At 38.0% G+C, this 18,293-nt stretch overlaps 1 protein-coding gene across 1 annotated transcript in view; it reads left to right on the forward strand.

Moving 5' to 3' along the window:
- The window catches only part of CLINT1 (clathrin interactor 1), a 24,427-nt gene extending 6,766 nt beyond the window's left edge, over positions 1–17,661 (forward strand). The window contains exons 5-11 of the mRNA XM_008943782.1: positions 203–377; positions 5,327–5,570; positions 6,090–6,171; positions 10,492–10,569; positions 14,244–14,536; positions 15,251–15,455; positions 15,910–17,661. Of these exons, the coding sequence (XP_008942030.1) occupies positions 203–377; positions 5,327–5,570; positions 6,090–6,171; positions 10,492–10,569; positions 14,244–14,536; positions 15,251–15,455; positions 15,910–16,271 (1,439 nt within the window). The 3' untranslated portion in view covers positions 16,272–17,661. The remainder of the gene's footprint in view (positions 1–202; positions 378–5,326; positions 5,571–6,089; positions 6,172–10,491; positions 10,570–14,243; positions 14,537–15,250; positions 15,456–15,909) is intronic.
- Positions 17,662–18,293: the final 632 nt, after the last annotated feature.

Consider the following 18,293-nt stretch of genomic DNA (forward strand, 5'->3'; position numbering starts at 1 on the left):
CTGGCATTACATGCCGTGCCTTGCTGTAATAGTGTTGATTCAGCACAGTGGGAGCTTTCAGTTTGCTTTGAAAACTTATGAGGTTTATGTATGTAGGGCAGGGGGGCCTTGAGAGTGATTTCAGAAACACCACAGGCTTGTGTTTTGTTTGTTTATTTTTTTTCCTTATCCTTAGTATTTCTTATCTTAATTCCTTACACAGGTGAAAGATATGATCCTGAGCCCAAGTCAAAATGGGATGAAGAATGGGATAAAAAGCCAGCTTTTCCCTTCAGCGATAAGTTAGGTGAACTAAGCGACAAAATTGGCAGTACAATTGATGATACCATCAGCAAGTTCCGAAGGAAAGATAGAGAAGACTCTCCAGAGAGGTGCAGGTACCAGAGTTATTTTAACATGAATTTATTCTGTGAAATTGCTATTACAAAGCTCTTTGACATTAGCTGATTATTAGTCACAATACTCTGTCATTCTTTTTGTCTGTACAGAAGCATGTTTGGTTTCAATACCTGCTTCCTGGGCTCCTTAATGCAGCTCTTACTGGCCTTGGGGAATAAAGGAGCTCTGTCAATAGTTAACTGCTCTTGACTATCTTCTATTACTGCCCCTAGTTTAGATAGCTGCTGGCAATGCAAGGAATTTGGCTGAAATTTCCTAAGCTTTGTCTTGTATCAACAATTGAGTGGTCTTCCTTGTGCCAGTATACTGCAAGCTGGCATTTAATGCTACAGTTACTCTGAATGTTGAAGTGCTAAAGAAGAGATGAAAAATTACTTAGACCTATCTTGACACAGTGCTTCTTCCCTGGGCTGATCTAAGGAAGAACAGACTGCAAGTGACTTTAAAAAAAGTTAAATGCAGATGAAGCATCTCAGGAAACTTTTATTTTATATCTGGCCATTAATTTTTTTCAGTAAGGAAGAAAACTTACCCTGCTTTGCCTGCAGAAAGAACTTTACATACATCACACTTCAACAGGTGCACTGAATTTTATTATCTGGAGATCAAGTTCATACTTAACAGAATCTGAAATTGCTGTAGAGAAAGTGCTCAAGTATATTGAAATAATTCCCTTTTGGGAAGCAACTTAAAATTCAAATTTGCACTGAGATTTGATTAGTTTTTTTTACAGGACTGTCTTCACATATAGACACTCTAATATATGTGTATAAAAATGCACATGCACATGTGTGTATGTTAAAAAAGTCAAGCAATTTTTTATGGAAACAATCATATGGGTAGCATTTCTGAGAAGAAAGCTGCATGGCCTGCTTCCTAGGGCATTAATAAATCATAACACTGATACTCTTTGCACACATCAGGGTTCCCTCTTAGAACTTGCTATCAATAGGCTCCAAAGAGAAGGGATCAGAAGAAAAGTAAACAATTTCAGATTTAACAATGGTATATCACTGTGTGCTCTTCTGTACTCACCTTTTGAAAGGCAACTTGTCACATGACATCTGTAAAGCTCACTACCCACATTTCATGTAGAGGATGTACAGTAAACATTTTTTAATCTTATTTCCTTTATTTCTGAATGGCTCCTGGTCTCTTACTTGTGCTGGAATGAAGTCTTGCACTTTCCAGTCTCAAAGACAATCCCTTCTACAGTCTAATATTTATAAAAGGAGGATTATTTAGAGGACTTCTCCACTATACATCTCTACTTCAAGTTACACTCATCTCTTTTTTTCTGACAAATACTACATTTTTCATTTTTGTTTTGCTCTTGTAACTCCTGTCCCCTCTATTTTTTTTTTCTTCCATTTTTTGGTAAATGTCAGTTCTGTTATTTGTCTCAAAATTTATGAAAGTAAAACTTGGGACTGGAAATAAAAAGAGGATTTTTTTTTTAGGACATAAGAGGAAAACCAGTTTGGTAGTTGCAGGCTATCCTCCCATAGGAAGGAATCCATGCAGCAATAGTGCTTTGCTAACATTCCTTCAGCTACCAGCCTGAAATTTCCTTTGCCTTCTATTGGCATGGTTATTGGACATCATGGAAGGTATTTTACCAGAGTGTTGAAATGAAGGTGTTTCTTTTTACAGAACAGAACAAAGAATCTAAAAAGATTGAACTCAAGGTTATAGAGTGTCTATTTAAACTTAAACGTGTTGTAAATGCAAACCTTATAATTGATGTTGTATTAACAGACTACTGTATTTTGTATGATGGTAAATATTGAAACTGAAATAAACATAAAATTTCAAATGTGGCTTAAGCTCAGCAACAACAGCGTAGCATTCTCTCCTAAATGCTTCAGGAAATCAATGCATTTGTTTTCATAATATGGCATTTAAAAAAAAAAACAAACCACAAAAGATACCTCAAAAAATGTACTATTTTATTTGAAGTCCACTGCTATATAACAGCATTGAATTAAGTTGCCATTTCCCTTGGAAAAGAGACTAAATGGTGATACTCAGCTGGCAAATCAGCTGTTGTATGTTCTATTGTTTCTATCCTAACAGCTTTATAAATCAGTATTACTTGAGTACTGTAGAGCCAATAAAGGTCTTGAAGCACAAAGAATAAATGTGACTTACACATCATCACAGTGATTAATGGAATTTGGATGACATAATCTTTACCTCCAGTATATACACCAGAAGAGCTTGACCAGACTTCTGGATTACTGACTCTACTTGCAAAGCCAATCATTTGCATGGAAGGAAAAAAAAAGCTTGAAGTAACTAAGAACTCAGCCTGTGATGTAGCTGGTTTGAGTTTAGGGGAGATTTCAGTGAAACTGCAGTTCACACACTAACTCTGGAGAAGCCTAGACTGAAGGTGGTTGTGTTTTTTCTTCAGAAGAAAAATGTTACTACTGCTGGGGAGGAACCTGATTACCCTCTCGGAAGTGGAGAAGCCTAGAAATAAATACCCCATGGGCTGGGGAAAAGCCTATTTTTTCTTTCATAGTGGTTTTTATTTCCTAAGTCTTAGGTGAATAAACCAATTGCAGCCCTGAGTCTAGCCTTGTATGTGAAAGTTCCGTTTCTAAATGACCTGCAGATATTCAGAGGTTCTTCTGAAACACTAAACCTTTTTCATAAGAATTCTTAAAACAGTGCCAATCATTGTTTCTCCAGTATTTGGAAAGGTTGATGCAGGTAACAACAGAAGGGTGAAACTTTTAGTACACCTATAAAAGGATGCAACAGCCATGTTTAAATGTAGTAGTATATAATTCAGATAGTCTTGAAGTATCAGTAAACTGTTTTTATTACCTTAAAGAAGGTTTGAGAACTCCCACACCACAAAAACCTTAAGCCAGTGGAAATGACCGTGTATCTATAACTTCATTTCTAGAAGTTGCAACCATGTACTTCCTTTGCAGAAGTTTGGGGGGTTTTTTTAATGATTTGGTACAATGCTAGCTATAATTTTAAGCTCATTGTACAATTCTCAGATGAAGCACTGTAATTTCACTGTTCTGAGCACAGTAAACACTTAAATGGAACATTAATCTGTAATTTGTGTGTGTTAATGTGACCATTAAAGAAAAATAGAAAACAGATCTCCTGAGACGGTTTGGAAGTAGTACAGGTTGTCAGAAAATATTTGTCCTCCTTTCTGGCATAGATGATTAATTTCTTTTCTTAAAAGCTTTTATACATTTATTTTACTGTGGGATCACCAAAGACTCCCTTTTTTTCATTCTTAAATTGGTGAGATTGATCTCTACCAGTTCTGTAGCAATAGCTCCATTGATCAGAATTTGATTGGTATCAGCCACTTCTTCCACCCACAGACTGTGTATACAGGCTAAGCAGACTCTGTAGGGATGGCAAGCAATACATTGCAGCAGGCTTTAGAGCATGAGCCTTAATTCTTATTGTCCTGATTTTTAGACCCTTTAACATGTATCTAAAAGGCAACATCATCCATACTCCTCCAAGGGTTTTAGGATGGATACACCATGTACAGCATGCTGGTGTGTGGATCAGCCTACTCTGGGGGCTTGTGTTAAAATCCCGATGTCACAAGTGAAGACATGGTCCCTGAAGTGTTTGTGCATGTTAGGTTTCTGTGGGTAGAGAACCAGACGGGGAACAGGAGGCCCGTTGCTGCAAGGCAGGGTTGAAGTGCCTTGGAAGGGTAAGTTTAGGTGGTGCCACCTGAGCTCACTTGTCTGTGTAAGGCTGGCTCAAGCAAGTGCCAATATCTGCTTAATGAGCCAGTAGATGTACTTTTCTTTTTACAAATAAACTTAAAAAGGAGATGAGGGTTTATGTTCACTGCTGTTAATGAATTGAACTATCCCTGGTGGTGAGCAGGTAATGCAGGTGGAGGAAATGACACGTGCAATGTATTCCGAAAAGCCCACTATTGTTAACAGAGAACAAAGGCTACCCTCCAGAGGATATTGCAGTTACTGTCACATTCTCACTGACAAAGGGACAGCCTTTCTTAAATTTTGCAGTTTTAGTATTCTAATGCATTATTAAAACATAAAACCCTTCCACATTCTTCAACTATGTTGCTAAGGGAATTACTATTTCAAAATACGCTTCAGTATATTTAAGCTTTCTCTAGAGCAATTTTCCCTGTTATGTACAAATCTTATCTTGATGGTAACAGGCAACATGACTGTCGGTGGGGGGCAATTGGTTTGTTTGTGAAAGACTTAAAATATAAAAGTAGAAAATGTAACACATTAAACAATGTTATGCAGTGACATCTAAAAGTTTTCTCCTGAAATGGTGACACTTTTGTTCTTCTGCGTTTTAAGAATAAGTGTGTGTTCGCTGATAGAAAATCAATAGGATCATTGCATTGCACAATTCTGTAAACACTTCTTCCACAAACATTTTAAAGAATATAAAAGCCTGTTTCTCTAGAAAGGGAAATGAGTTGAAATAGGAATGGAATATCTTGAAACCCAAAAGGTAGTACCTGTATTTGGTCCACTGCTTTCTGTCTCTTGGTGCGAGTGCTGAGCAGACCTGCCAACTTAACTTTTTGTTGCTGAGGTGTTACATAATGCGTGGGGGAGTTCCTGTCAGAAAGCAATTAAATGTACTGGATTCAAACACATTTCCTATTATCCTCTACTGTGGACTTACAGTTAATGCTTAACCAAATAACTTGGTTTTCTTCATCGCTTTTGTACAATAGGTGTAACGCTGTGTCACGTAGATGAATTATATAAAGGTAAAACATTTCCTTTCTTAAATGTAGCAAGAAGCAGCATTTTCATTATGAACCATGACTGCAAGCAACTGCAGTAACCAAAACTCTTGTGGCTTAAGCCAGATGTGCCCTTCAGTAACTGAGAAGTCTGTCACCAATGGTATTCTATCGCTTTTGGTTTTCTAGTGACAGTGATGAGGAAAAATCACGAAGAGGTAAATCTCCCAAAGCTGAATTTAAAGATGAAGAGGAGACTGTGACAACAAAACACATTCATATTACACAAGCTACAGAAACTAGGACCACCAGGCACAAACGCACAGCAAATCCTTCAAAAACCATTGACTTGGGAGCAGCAGCACATTATACAGGGGATAAAGCCAGTCCAGAACAGAATGTTGCTGCTCATACTGCACAGCCTACAGCAAAGGTGAGACAACAGGAGTGCACAATAATCCAGTGGTTTTGGAAACTATTTTCTGCTAACCTCTGAGACAAACTCTCCTTTAGGGTAGAATTTGTGTTATACAGCCTTCAAGGGAGCTATTTCATCAATAATGTTTAGTTGAGGTGTTTGAGGGATGTGAAACAGTTTCATTATAATTGTGTAATTGCTGTAAAATACATAATTTTAAAAAATATAGGCATTGCCATGTTTTACTCTCTTTAGGAGATAAAAGATAAAATCTTGGCCTAATTCTCTGAACCTGTGCACTTATTGAAAAGTTATCAAAGTCTTCACTTATCATAAATGAGCCACTTGCTTTTTCAGTACTTAATTTACAATTTAGCCACGTTCCAGTGAGTTTTGGCTTCAAAGATGAATCTGCCATCTCTCCAAAGCAAAAGAAAACCAAAAAGCCTTAAATGACTTTGAGAAGTTTTATAGTTGTTTGAAGATGAGCAATGACATCATGAGATGATATCTGTTGTGTAATTTCTTCTTCAGGCTTCTGTACCCTCTGGCAGCAAGCTGCCTAATGACCTGGTTGATCTGTTGTTTGATGGAGCTAGCCAGCCAGTCACAACAGGTAGGCACATCTTGATTTTATTTTCTTAATGCATATTTTGAACCAATTCTGAGAAGCTTGTTTGATGTTGCATAGGTAAAGAGTAGCAGATAAATTGAGAAATGGCAACTCTAAATTTTTTGAGTATTCTAGACGTTTGTGGAGCAAGGTACTGATTGTACTGCTGCATGGGACTAATAAATGGTAGCAGCACAAAGATTAACTGCCAGATCAGTCTGTCAGAAACTGTGTTTGTAATGCAGTTATTTATAATTAACAGTAAAAGCAAGCGTGATTCACACTGAGACATTTCTCAGTGCAATTCAAAGGCTAGGCAGCTAGCTGATCTTTATGTTTTAGATGAAAGCTTATACATGGCCAACTTGTTTCTTTATCTCATTTTATGTTGGCACTTGATCTCCACTCTATCACCAAAAATAAAGTGCTCCCTAAAAGTAAAATTATTAACTGTGAAACAAATCCCTTCACTCTCTAAATGTGCAGTTTAATTTACATCCATTAACCTTCATATGGACTTACCCTCACACTCAAACTGCAGTTTCTTTTTAGGAGTGTGTTAAATGTGAGTGCATTGCATACAAGATTGATAGAGGAGTTCAGGGGCTTAGTGGTTTGCTTTTTAAAACCTAAGGCTTTAAATACTTGTTACGGTGCTTACAGGTTCTTAATATCGACGGGTTTGATTGTGGCTGGCATGGAACAGCAGAAGGGCTGCCCTGCACTTCTGGTCTAATGGCACAGTTGGGAGAGTTTACTGTGGGTAGAATTTTTGTTTGAATATCACTTTGAATAGCAAGTAAAATACAAGCCTGTGCATTTTTGTAGATAGAAATCTTCCACGTAACTTCTCCATATTATAATAAGCAACTTCTCTTATATATGGGATAGCATCCATATTATCTGTAGAAGCACACGTGTGTGTCTTGGGGACAACAGATACTCCAGTCACCATGTAAAGTCACACTGCCAGTCACGGCAATCCAGTGGTTGAAGGCCCACACGAGTGGCAAGGTGGCTGCATTCATGCACTCGTGAAGACTGCTCTTACTTCTGTCTGACGTTATGCCACTTCTGGGTGTGCTGGAGTGGGAACTCCTGTAATATGTAACACCAGGTATTTTTATTATAGTGTATGAGCAAAGCTAGTATCACGAGCACTCTGTGACAACGTTCCTTTCATCACTAGGCTTCCAAAATGATACCTCTGTAGGTATTTAATAGAATATTTTATCAAAATTATTATCAAAACTCTGTTGGAGGGGAAGGAAATTATCATGGTAATTTAGTATGAGAGATCTGTCTCAATCTTTCTTATTTCTGATATATCTTTAAAACATTGTGCATTTTCATTTTGGGAAAGTAGATAAAGTTTATATATCTGTTCTGAAATACGTATTAATTCCTAATGGTTGAGAAACTATTTCATGCACCTATTCTTTTATGCACAAATGCCCCCAAATTTAAGGAATAACTGATATTGCAATATTTTCAATTTTATTTAACTTCATAGACAAAGATGTTCATTGGAGTTACCACAGTTCTGTGGAATTTTAAGACCCTGGATCAGAACCACTACTGCAAATCAATACTAAAACTTCTCCTATCCAATACTTATGGGAAAAGAGATTAGGTTTTTTGGGTTTATTTATATACATGTGTATGTTTTTATTTTTATATGTAAAAATTAAATCACATAGAGAGTAGATGTTTCTACTTAAAATTGAGCCTTCCCATATTACAAAGAGAACTATGGCAGCTTCCATGTGACAGTGTATTTCAGTGTTTGATCAATTTGGTTCTTTGCTGTAGTAAGCCTTTTTTTCTTTTTGCCTTTTTTCTTCCTTTTTCCAAAGCAGCATTTAGAAATGGTGTTGAGAAGAGGCGTGTTACCAGCTGGTCCTGCTAAATAACCCCTTTGCTGACCTGGGAAAGCAGATGGAAAGGGTTCATTTGTAGTAACAGATCTCACATGGGAATCTTTGAGGGTAGCTCATGTTGAGAAGATTAGCACCGTCCTTCACGTGCAGGTCACTTGTTATGACCACTGTTCCTTGCGGCACAGGGTGTGGGAATGTTCACAGTGTCAGGCAAGACACAGGGAAAGGGTCAAACGCAGCCTTTGATCTATCCTGTGAAGGAACTGCTGGGGAAGTCATGTGAATTCAGGGGACTGAGAATTTGCTTATCTATGTATTTTCAGGTGCAGAGATGTGGAAGAAGGTTAGTGAGGCTTGGTGGGCAGGGGGGGTTTACACATCGCTAAAGCGGCACAGTTTTTATGTGAGGGGGATGTTTGGTTGCCCTAAAGGAGCAATCTGCTTGAGAAAATGTGGTTAGACCTGCTGGAAGCATTTTTTTTTTTTCCTGTTAGTGGCAATGAGGTACTTCAGTCTTAGCCATGCCTTTCTTTAGAGAGATCCTGCACTCAGCTTAAGCTCTTCCACCTCTTGCTGGAACTTAGTATCATTTGAGAACACGCAACAGAGGAGGAAGAAAAGTTGACTTGACTTAAAGTGTTAAAGGGTTATTTTGAGCTTGAACCTAGTTCTGTTTTTTAAATTAAATTAATCCCTAGGTACTTTTTCAAACAGCCCAGGGATAACGGGCATAGCATGAGCGCATTGATTTTTTTTTTGAGGATGTGGTCGAGAGTGTGTCATCTGTGTTGCTCATTCTGATATAATCCCTGAAACCATTAACCTGGTCTGAACTCTGTAAGGACACATGTGATGAAAAAAATTATTTGAAAATGTTCATTGCAGTAGGCAGAGTAAACATGATCAGGGCAGTTTTTTAGCTTGGTATTTCACTGGTTCATCTTTTTCATTCTCAGGTTGCAGTCTTGTATATAGAGGACACTCGTATATAAACATATGTAAAGCGCTTATTAAATCACTTCAGAATTTGGGTTGAAGAAATTCCTTAACTTTGTATGAAATCTTCTCCCTCTTGAAAAAGTGGTAAAAGGATTTCAGTAGTGCTATATTTCTGAAAAGTCAGAGAGACTATCTTTGCATTCCCTTCTCATGTTTTATGTTAAATGCTACACTCTCAGCAAGAAAAGACATTTCCCCTTGGAAGAACAGTCGCCTTCCTGGCAATGTCTACAGTAAAATAACATTAAAAAGAAATACAAGTACATATGTATCAGAAAGTGAATGGTTCCTTTTATTACTGCTAGCCATTTATTAAAAAGGAGATGGTTCTGGTTTAATTAACCCAGTTGAGAGTAGCAGATGGGGCAGAATGTCTTGCAGCGATAAGACAATTCAGAAATGGCACCAGATGTTGGAAGCTGTCCCTGGTGGTGTTTGAGTGCAGCACAGATGTTCCAGTCCCACCTGGCTAGTTCCTAAGCACTGCAGGCTAAGCAGCTGTGATGTAACCTATATAATGTACACACAACACTAAAAGCAAAATAATTGAACTGCTGCTGCTTCTTCTAAGGGTGGGACTGCTTGAGGTGAAATCTTTGAGGACAAACAAATAAGGGCAACTTCTTAGCTTTCTCAGGTCAGTGGAACACCTTCTTAAAAGCAGTATCAATGATAATAGGATTTGATTTTTGTGAACTGATTTTTTTCTGTTTATTAAAAAAAGCTTTCTAATATGGTTCTTAAATCTTTCTGCTGTTTTTATACCTTGGCTTTATTTTTTTAGTGAAAAACTCTTACTGTGCTGTCTTCAGAAGTTAATAATTTATATGCTGTGTACAAATGTCTGGTTGGAAAACTTAATGTTCCTGCTGTGGAAGGGAAGCAAACTTATAAAAAAATGAACACAAATGCAAGCTCTGTCCTTGAAATCCCAATTCAAGATCGTTGCAGACTCATTCATGCATTAAGTAACACAAAAACTAAATATAAGGCGACATGTAATTTTTCATAGTAAGCATAGTAAATTAACTTTATACAATAAGAATGTTTGGCTTTTATACATTACGCTTCCAAATTTTTAATTTTACAAACTGCCAAACTAGTAGCATCCCTCACTAGTTAAAAAATGAGCCCTTTTATCCTTTTTAATCTCTCTAACTTTATTTTTAGAGATAGCAAAAACTTGCATCTTCTAGTTCTTTCCTAGGAAACAAAAATTGCAAGATCTGCAAGGCAGTTGGAAATAATCCAGTTTATTATTGCTCAGGCTTGTGTAAGTATAGTATGGTGATGAACAGGAAAAACAGCGTCGACTTAAGGAGCAGAATCAATAAATCCATCCTGCAAAACACAGAACAGCTTTTCTTCAGAAATCCCCCATGCCATTGTTGCAATGGATCTTTGCACAATCCAGTAACAGCATTTGGCTTCTTTCTGTTTCCAGATGGATCAACTGACCCATTTGGAGGATTTGCTGATTTTAGTTCACCTGCTGCTTCAGCAAGTTTCCCATCATCGCAAGGTAGGATTAATTTACAAACTGAAGTGCTGTTTAAGGGCATGAAGGGAGGAAGTGATGCCACGTGGCATTATTGAAAGTCACTTCCCTTTCCAGGGCAAACTGTTTGTGTGACTGGACCACAAGTGCTCTAAGAGCCCAGTGCATCCCACTTTTGCAGTTGTGGGCAAGGAGCTATTTTAATTTGAGTTTGAGAGCAATGAATGCTTCAAGATGACAGTATTGGTGTTTCCAAAGTGATTGGAAAATCAGCTGTAGTGCTAGGGCCATTCAGGTTATTAGTCTTCAGTCTTCCCAGTGTTCTGTGTAAGGTTCTTCAATCATTTTATTTGCAATAAAACCCAGTCATTTTTCTAATACTTGAACTAACAGTTTGCAAGCTTTTCAGATACAGGTAAGTGTTAACTATTTAAGGGGGAAAAAAAAAAAGCTTGCTGCTGTGGTGGGATAAAATCACTTGCATGAACCACTTGATAGTCTGGTTTGCATGCTTGTGATAATGTTTTGAGCTGAAAAGTTGGTAGGGTTTTATGCTGCTGTTTATAGTTTCCAGACACTTGCAGAGAGTTCAGATTGGTCTTAAGAACTTAATCTACTGCCCTGGCCATAATTAAAATGGGTAAGTTGAACAAAACCAAAAGATGAAATCATGCTCCATGGAAAATTGCAGTCCACCTGTGACAGAAAAATAAGAGCCCCTAAAGATGTTCTCAGCTCCCTCCTGAGATATAAAAATATAAAGTATGTAATTGTTTAGAAAGACACAATTATGTCAGTCTTGTCAGATGGTATAATGAGAACCTGGGATAGGCTATTTCCAAAACTTCTAGTGATGTCTGGGTTACTACTGGAAGGCCTCCTATGTTGGAAGGGAATTAAGTCAAGTTATGTGTTCCACATACAGTATGGCCTCACAGATGGCTTTTGAAGTGGCATGGATGCATTTGTGGGATGAAGCTGATCAAAACTTTATCTTAGCTTGGCTAGATAACAATTTGTTACAGCCTCTGTCCCTTTCAGGAGAAGTCTATTAAATAAAAGATATCCAGACCTTACTTAAGTCAGGCGTGAGCACGTCCCTGCCAATCACAAGAGCAGGATTTTAGGAATGCTTGTCGTGAGGGCATTCAGTTTTGCCCTGGCTGCATGGCATGCAGTTAGAGCTGTCACAGGGCCACACAGCTGGCTCAGTGTGTATGCAGTCATTTTGCATGCAAACATAGAAGCTATTAGTAGACACGGCTGCTGGCTGAAAAACATTTCCTTAAAATTGAACTGAAAAATATACTGGGAAGCTACCTAAAGCAATCAACTTCTTCTGCTGGAGTGTTTTTGGGAGCCTGCAGTGGTACTCAAAGAGGACAGGGCTGCAGACAAGCATGGAGCAGAGGGAGCTAGCTGGCTATCTTTTGTGAAGTTAATTTGGACAAGGATAGTCTTTGACTGGGGGTTCTCAACAAGGGTGCAGGATTGAGTCCAGAATGAGAAAAGAACAGCAAAGTGACTGATCAGCAAACCTATGAGTGAGCAAACTTTTAGTAAGCATGTGTATGTTTCCTCCTTTATTTTTCTGTGTTAGGAAAGTGTACTGGGCATGGATTACTTAAAACACCTGTAATTTGCTTGGCAGGAAAAAATTGCTCTAGTTTTTTTACAGGCTTTCTTAGTCAAAACCAAGTTGTTTTGCAAACACAAAGCCGCCTACTATGCAAATAACTTGTGTGTTAATACAGTGTAAATTGATACAATCCTTTATCTGCATTAAGATGATTAATCTCTTCCAATCACCATTATGCGAGGGACGAGGAGTCCTGTGAAATGATTAATCATTCCTGAACAGCGTGAGCCCCTCTAGGAATCTTTTCCTTCTTGATTAATCATCTTTGAAGTTCTACTGAAGGGGCAAAACCTTATCCCTTTTACCCCCACTTCCATTATTGGTACTCAGTGCACAGGTCTGAACACAGAAGCAGCACACTCAGCATTTACTTATCTATCAGGAATATTTAAAGTAGGTTTTAATTTTTAATATGTAATACTAATTGAAACATTCTAATATAGCCCCTCTTTGTGAGGGAGATCAAAGCAAATGTTCTAGTAGGGCCCTGAGCTAATGAATATTAGTCCACTTCGTGCACTGAAGTTGTTGGCAATACTTGGATTTTATGAACAGATTTACTCTCCTACTACTCTTTAAAGTCTAACATATTGGTTAAGATAAACATAACTGAAGATTGAAGGTGTATGTTGGTAATTACTTATGGCATATAAAAGACTACTGCAGTTACTTTCTGAGTGGGTAGAATGTACTTGTAGAAAAATTGCTATGGATGCCATTGTGAAACTAGCTGTTGTATAGGGTAGGAAGTGCACTGGCATTTGATTCATCTACCTCAGCTTTACATGTTTGAATCTTCATTTACTCATCTAAAGAAGTTCAGGGGGTGATTTAGGTGTTCATTAGAACTCAAAGTTCGTTTTGTATGGTGATGACATTGCTTGAGACTTATCAAAAGTATATCACTGCCATAATCAAAAAGCTAACCTGTACAATGGCCCAAACTTGGGACAAATCCACTATATAGCAATGAGACCTCTTTAAGTGGTGTTGCTTTATTTTTCACATCTCCTGTAGATGTTTTAGTAAGCTTTTTTCCCTTATCACTCCTAGGAAGTAACCCTTTTCCTATTAGTAGAAAAGCATGTGTTTTTAAGGGAGATAAATCTCCTCCCATATGAGTCAAAGGTTGTGACATAATCTCAGTTCACTGGTTTGTGTCTCTGGACATCTGTGATCCTGAAATAGGTACCCATGCAGTTGTATACATCTTATACTGTTAGGACTTCCCTGTAAGGTACAAAGAGAGCTGTAAGTTATTGTGGTTTGATTTAAATGCTTGTCTACAAGAACTCTGGTATACTGAAATGATACAAAGTTCACGTGAGGAGCTAAGAGTTCAGCAAAGGTTCTGCTGGGAGAATTGCAAGATTGAATTTCTGCTGCAAGCCAAGGCATTTAGTTCAAGAATCAAATTTAGAAAACAATGTATTTTACGTGAACCCTTCATGGGATTGGAAGAAATTACTCCTTATCACCTCAAAAAAGAATTCCTTGGCAACTAGCTTTCAAAGTTCTGGGGTTTTACTCCCCTTGGCATTGTTTTATATAAAGAGCTACTAATTGTATAGAACCAAATTTTTAAGTAATTGTCTTTTGTTTTATTATGATGGAATTTGCTTCATCAAGTGGCTCGTTCATGACAACTCTTCTCTCAGTAAATACTGGAGTGCTGAGATAAAAAGTTGATAAATATGATCACAATTCTAGGTGCTGTTTTCCAATCTACGCCAAAGTTATCTTTCAGTTGTATTTCAACCAAAGGAAACCTGTCCCTACTGGTCTGTCATTCACAGGTGACATGTTATCAAACATTCTACTTTCTGTGCATGGGTGTTTCATATTTCCTTTGCTACCTTGTTAAAATTGTTGGAATATTCATGAGAGGGAATGATGTCCAGATGGAGGTTCTACCTGCAGATGTTAATCTGGACGGACACAGATCAGCTCTCATTTGTTTCAGTTCATGGAATATGGCATTTGCTCTGTGCCTTCTTCTAAATCTTCTGCCTTTCTTCTCCCCCTATTCCTTCCTCCCACACTGTTGCCTTTCCTTCAGGTACGACAACAAGTGGAAATGGAGACTTTGGTGACTGGAGTGCCTTCAACCAAGCTTCTCCTTGTCCCAGTGCTTCATCTGGAGAGCTCTTGAGCAGCACAGGACAACAGCCAGCTATAGAGCTCTTCAGTAGCTCACAGCCAGCTTCTACCCAGCCTCCAACTCCTTCAAATTCTACTGATCTTTTTGATTTGATGGGCCCCTCTCAGACAAGTCTGACCACCTCACCAAGTATGAATTTCTGTATGAATGCCAATTCTGCAGGCATCAGTTTACCCATATCAAGGTCACAGGTATGCTGCTATTTGTACAGTTTACTAATGACCCTCCTCAATTAATCTTTTCCCTTATCCTTAATTACAGCATGAAAATAAATCCATGCCACTCCTATTCACTAGGAATTCATACCTAGTCACTCAGATGTTGTGATCAGCATTTTGTAAGAAAATTTTGTCAAAAAATGTTTGAGTAGCCTCCTAAAAAGAAGAGATGTCAAGTGCTGTTTAGCTGTTTAGAAGCCAGTCTTCTCCAAGATGGTCTCCATCGTTCTATGAAGTGTTGCAGGTTTGTTGGGGAAGATGAGGTTGATGGTATTTTAAACCTTTAAAGCCATCCTCCATAAAATGTGGCAGGTTTCCAGCATCAAGTAGATAGAGGTGAGGACTGATCTGTTCTCCAAAACACAGGGGTGCCTGCTTCAATGGAGAGTGTTTCTGGAATGCATAGCAGGTCAGCTTGGTGTTAGGAGGAGAAAACCCTTATATTTGAGTTCAAAATGGGACTGCAGATGATCAATATCATTCCACATATTGATGTGGGAGCTTAATGCTAGCTTGCAAAACACTTTTTTAATTCATTCTAATGGCACATGGCAGCACTGCTTTAGAGGAGCTGAAGTTCATGGCTAAAAATATCATTGGCTTTTTATTGTCTTCCTTGGAAAAATTAGGACTTGTTTAGTCCTGTTGTTAAATTGTTTCAAGTGGATCCCAACTTTTCCTTTTTAGCCTCTGCAACTGGTGAACGCCATGATGCCGAAGACTAACCCTCTTTATAATCCAAGCACAGAGATGGCCCAGAAGAATGCGAGCAAAACTCTACCCTCAACTTGGTCAGATCCCAGTGTAAACATCAGTTTGGACAATTTAGTACCTGGGATGCAGCCTTCCAAACCCCAGCAGCCAACACTTAATACCATGATGCAGCAACAAAGTGAGTGATAACTGCCCTGCTTTGGGTGCGTGCTGAGCCCTGTGTTTAGTAGGTTGCCTTTGAGATGGAATATTCTGTCAATTACTGTTTTCTTTGTTTAGTCATAGTTGTGTCTTAAACTACTGCAATGGTACGTTCTAAATGGAGATGGGATATGTGAGGAGGCTGAGCTTTGTGCAAGAGTTTACTGTGGAGTTTGCACCATTGCTCTGTCTGGATTTCAGGCTTCCTGATCTCTAGAACTTCTCTAGAACATGCATAGCAGCATTTATTGTTGTAAAATGCTATTGAAAAATTTTATAAAAGTTTTCTGAGTCTTCACACAGAAAATAGGGTGTTTTGGCCATCATGTGTTTCTTCACAGCAGTTACCACTTGAGTTTCTTAAAATACGTGAGCACCTTCAGCATCAGCTTCTGATTCATGATTTTTGCATCTTGTGCTCTGTTCTGCAGATATGCAACAGCCTGTGAATGTCATGACTCAAAACTTTGCAGCCGTGAACCTCAGTTCTCAGCCTAACATGATGCCTGTTCGACCCCAGACAAGCCCACTGATGGGAGGGCCCATTCCTGTGGGGATGGGAATGTCCAGTGTGATGTCAGGTACCATGGGAATGGCCTTCATGGGACCCACGCCTGTGATGAACCAGGGAATGATGGGAATGAACATGAACATGGGAGTGCCAGCTACAGGAATGGGTTTGACGGGCACAATAGGAATGGGTGTACCCAATATCACTATGACCTCTCTGACTCCTGGGACAGTACAACCCAAGCAAGATGCCTTTGCAAATTTTGCCAATTTTAGCAAATAAAGATTGTAAAATAAATAAAATTAAATACAAATAAAATAAATGGGCAGACTGAATGAAGGATTTTTAGCTGCACAAATATAGCTGGGGAAGGGATGGAAAACACTGATCAATGCTTTTTTTTTTTCTTTATCAGTTAAAGTGTCTACGTAAAGAACCAAAAGCTATTTTCTAAGTGTTGAAATAACTAGTGTTCAAATTCTGGAGAGGTGAAAGGTTCTTCTAAGGAACGTGTTAGGTGATTTTGCAAAATAATTTGTATCGAGACCATCAAAAAACTTTCGTATGGAGAAGAACCAATTTTAACTTTGAGACTTGATGGAAGACTGGAATGGGGGTTTGGTAAAAATGTTTGAATCTAATTTTATACTTTTCTTTTTTCTTGAAGAGCTTGACTTTCTTTTCCCCCTCTCCCTGATCACTTTGTCATAATTGGATCATTCCTTTTACTACCACTGAGTCCACAATTGAAGTCACTCAAGTACTATGATCAGTTTTTTATAAGAATATATATTTTTGTCCAGAAATGGCTTACATATGTGATTATGGCTAATTCAAAGGGACCTGGAATGTATATATACTTTTGCTAATGTTCCAGCTACACTGCTGTATTACCTAAATTTTTATTGTAAAAATCCTCTCTCAGCAATTAGGTGATCAACAGATTTTTGGGGTATTAACATGCTTCTATTGTTAAAACTGATATCCAGTGCAAGTCTGGGACGAGCTTTATCTAAGATTGCTGGAAGGTTTCCTTTCAGAAAACTCCAGAAAATGCACTTTCTTGCCATTCTACAGTGGCACTTAGCATCCTTTGTACCACCAATATCCCTGTGGAGCCACTGGCTTAGGGTATCAGCAGCAGTCAAAAAGCAAAAATATTTATTTTTTGCATCATTATGGAAAAAAAAAATAACAAGGTGATTTACACATAATTTAAAGTAACTCTATAACCCTACCTAATCCAAGAGCATTGGATCTTAGCTTTTATACAATATTTGGTGATTCTTTTCTGTAAATATGGCATTAGCAGCTGTGGAATCCAATAGAGGAGTAAAAATTATATATATTAATAAAGGAAACCTGTAGCAGTCAAAAGATTTTACTGAAAACAAAAAAAAAAAACAAATTAAGGTTTGGGGGGGTTGTTTTCCTTTCTGTAATTCTGCATTAAGTTCCAATGAATCATGATTCTAGAATCTGGAATATAAAGATGTTATATTCACAAGCTGGGAATACTGTTAAGAATAAGCACTATACTATAGGTATGAAATTTATTGCCTCCCTTTTCTTACGTTGGATTTCTTTTTTATTATGAAATTGATAAAACTTTGTTTCCATTGTATTCATAATGTTCTGTTATACATAACATTAAAATGTTCATTAAAATCAATGTTGGGCTGCTTTTCCTTTCATTCCATTTGACGTTTATGAGAGCATTTGGGAAAAAAATAATTATAATTTGGGCAAAGTAATTTTTATAAATAATTTAAAATTGTTTAATGACTTCTTATCTGAAGCCTTTCCTATCTGGTTCTACTGTTAGGAATTAAAAATGAAGCAGGCAAGATATCCTGACCCGCTCCAGCCTTGCTAATGCTCCATCTACAACATTTCTAATTAGGCAGAAATTCATGTACTTCAGCTAAGTGGTAATGAAAAGTGATTCATTTGCTGAATAAGAGATGAGAGTGAGTGTAATTAGCTGACTGCGGTTTTTAATCTTTCAACAATTCAATGTGTTTAAATTAGTTTCAAAGAATAGGAGCTTTCAAGTGTTGTTACATCAAAGTAATCAAGGCAGGCTGTAACGGCTGAGTAGGAGAGAGCGCTCTGGTTCCTGTTCTGAAACCTTTAAACTTATTTGGCATAATCATCTTCAAAACCTCTAGTGCTAACAGATGGGAAGGCTCAGACTGGTTTGATATATGCAAAATGGTGGTACGAAGAAAGCTGGTTCCTGGGGTGGTAGATGGGTGGTGAGAAAAACTAAACCTGTAGTCCATGTTGCTGCCTTTAGCCGTG

This window comes from Merops nubicus, unplaced genomic scaffold, assembly GCF_000691845.1.
Source record: "Merops nubicus isolate BGI_N331 unplaced genomic scaffold, ASM69184v1 scaffold5577, whole genome shotgun sequence".
Taxonomy (NCBI): domain Eukaryota; kingdom Metazoa; phylum Chordata; class Aves; order Coraciiformes; family Meropidae; genus Merops; species Merops nubicus.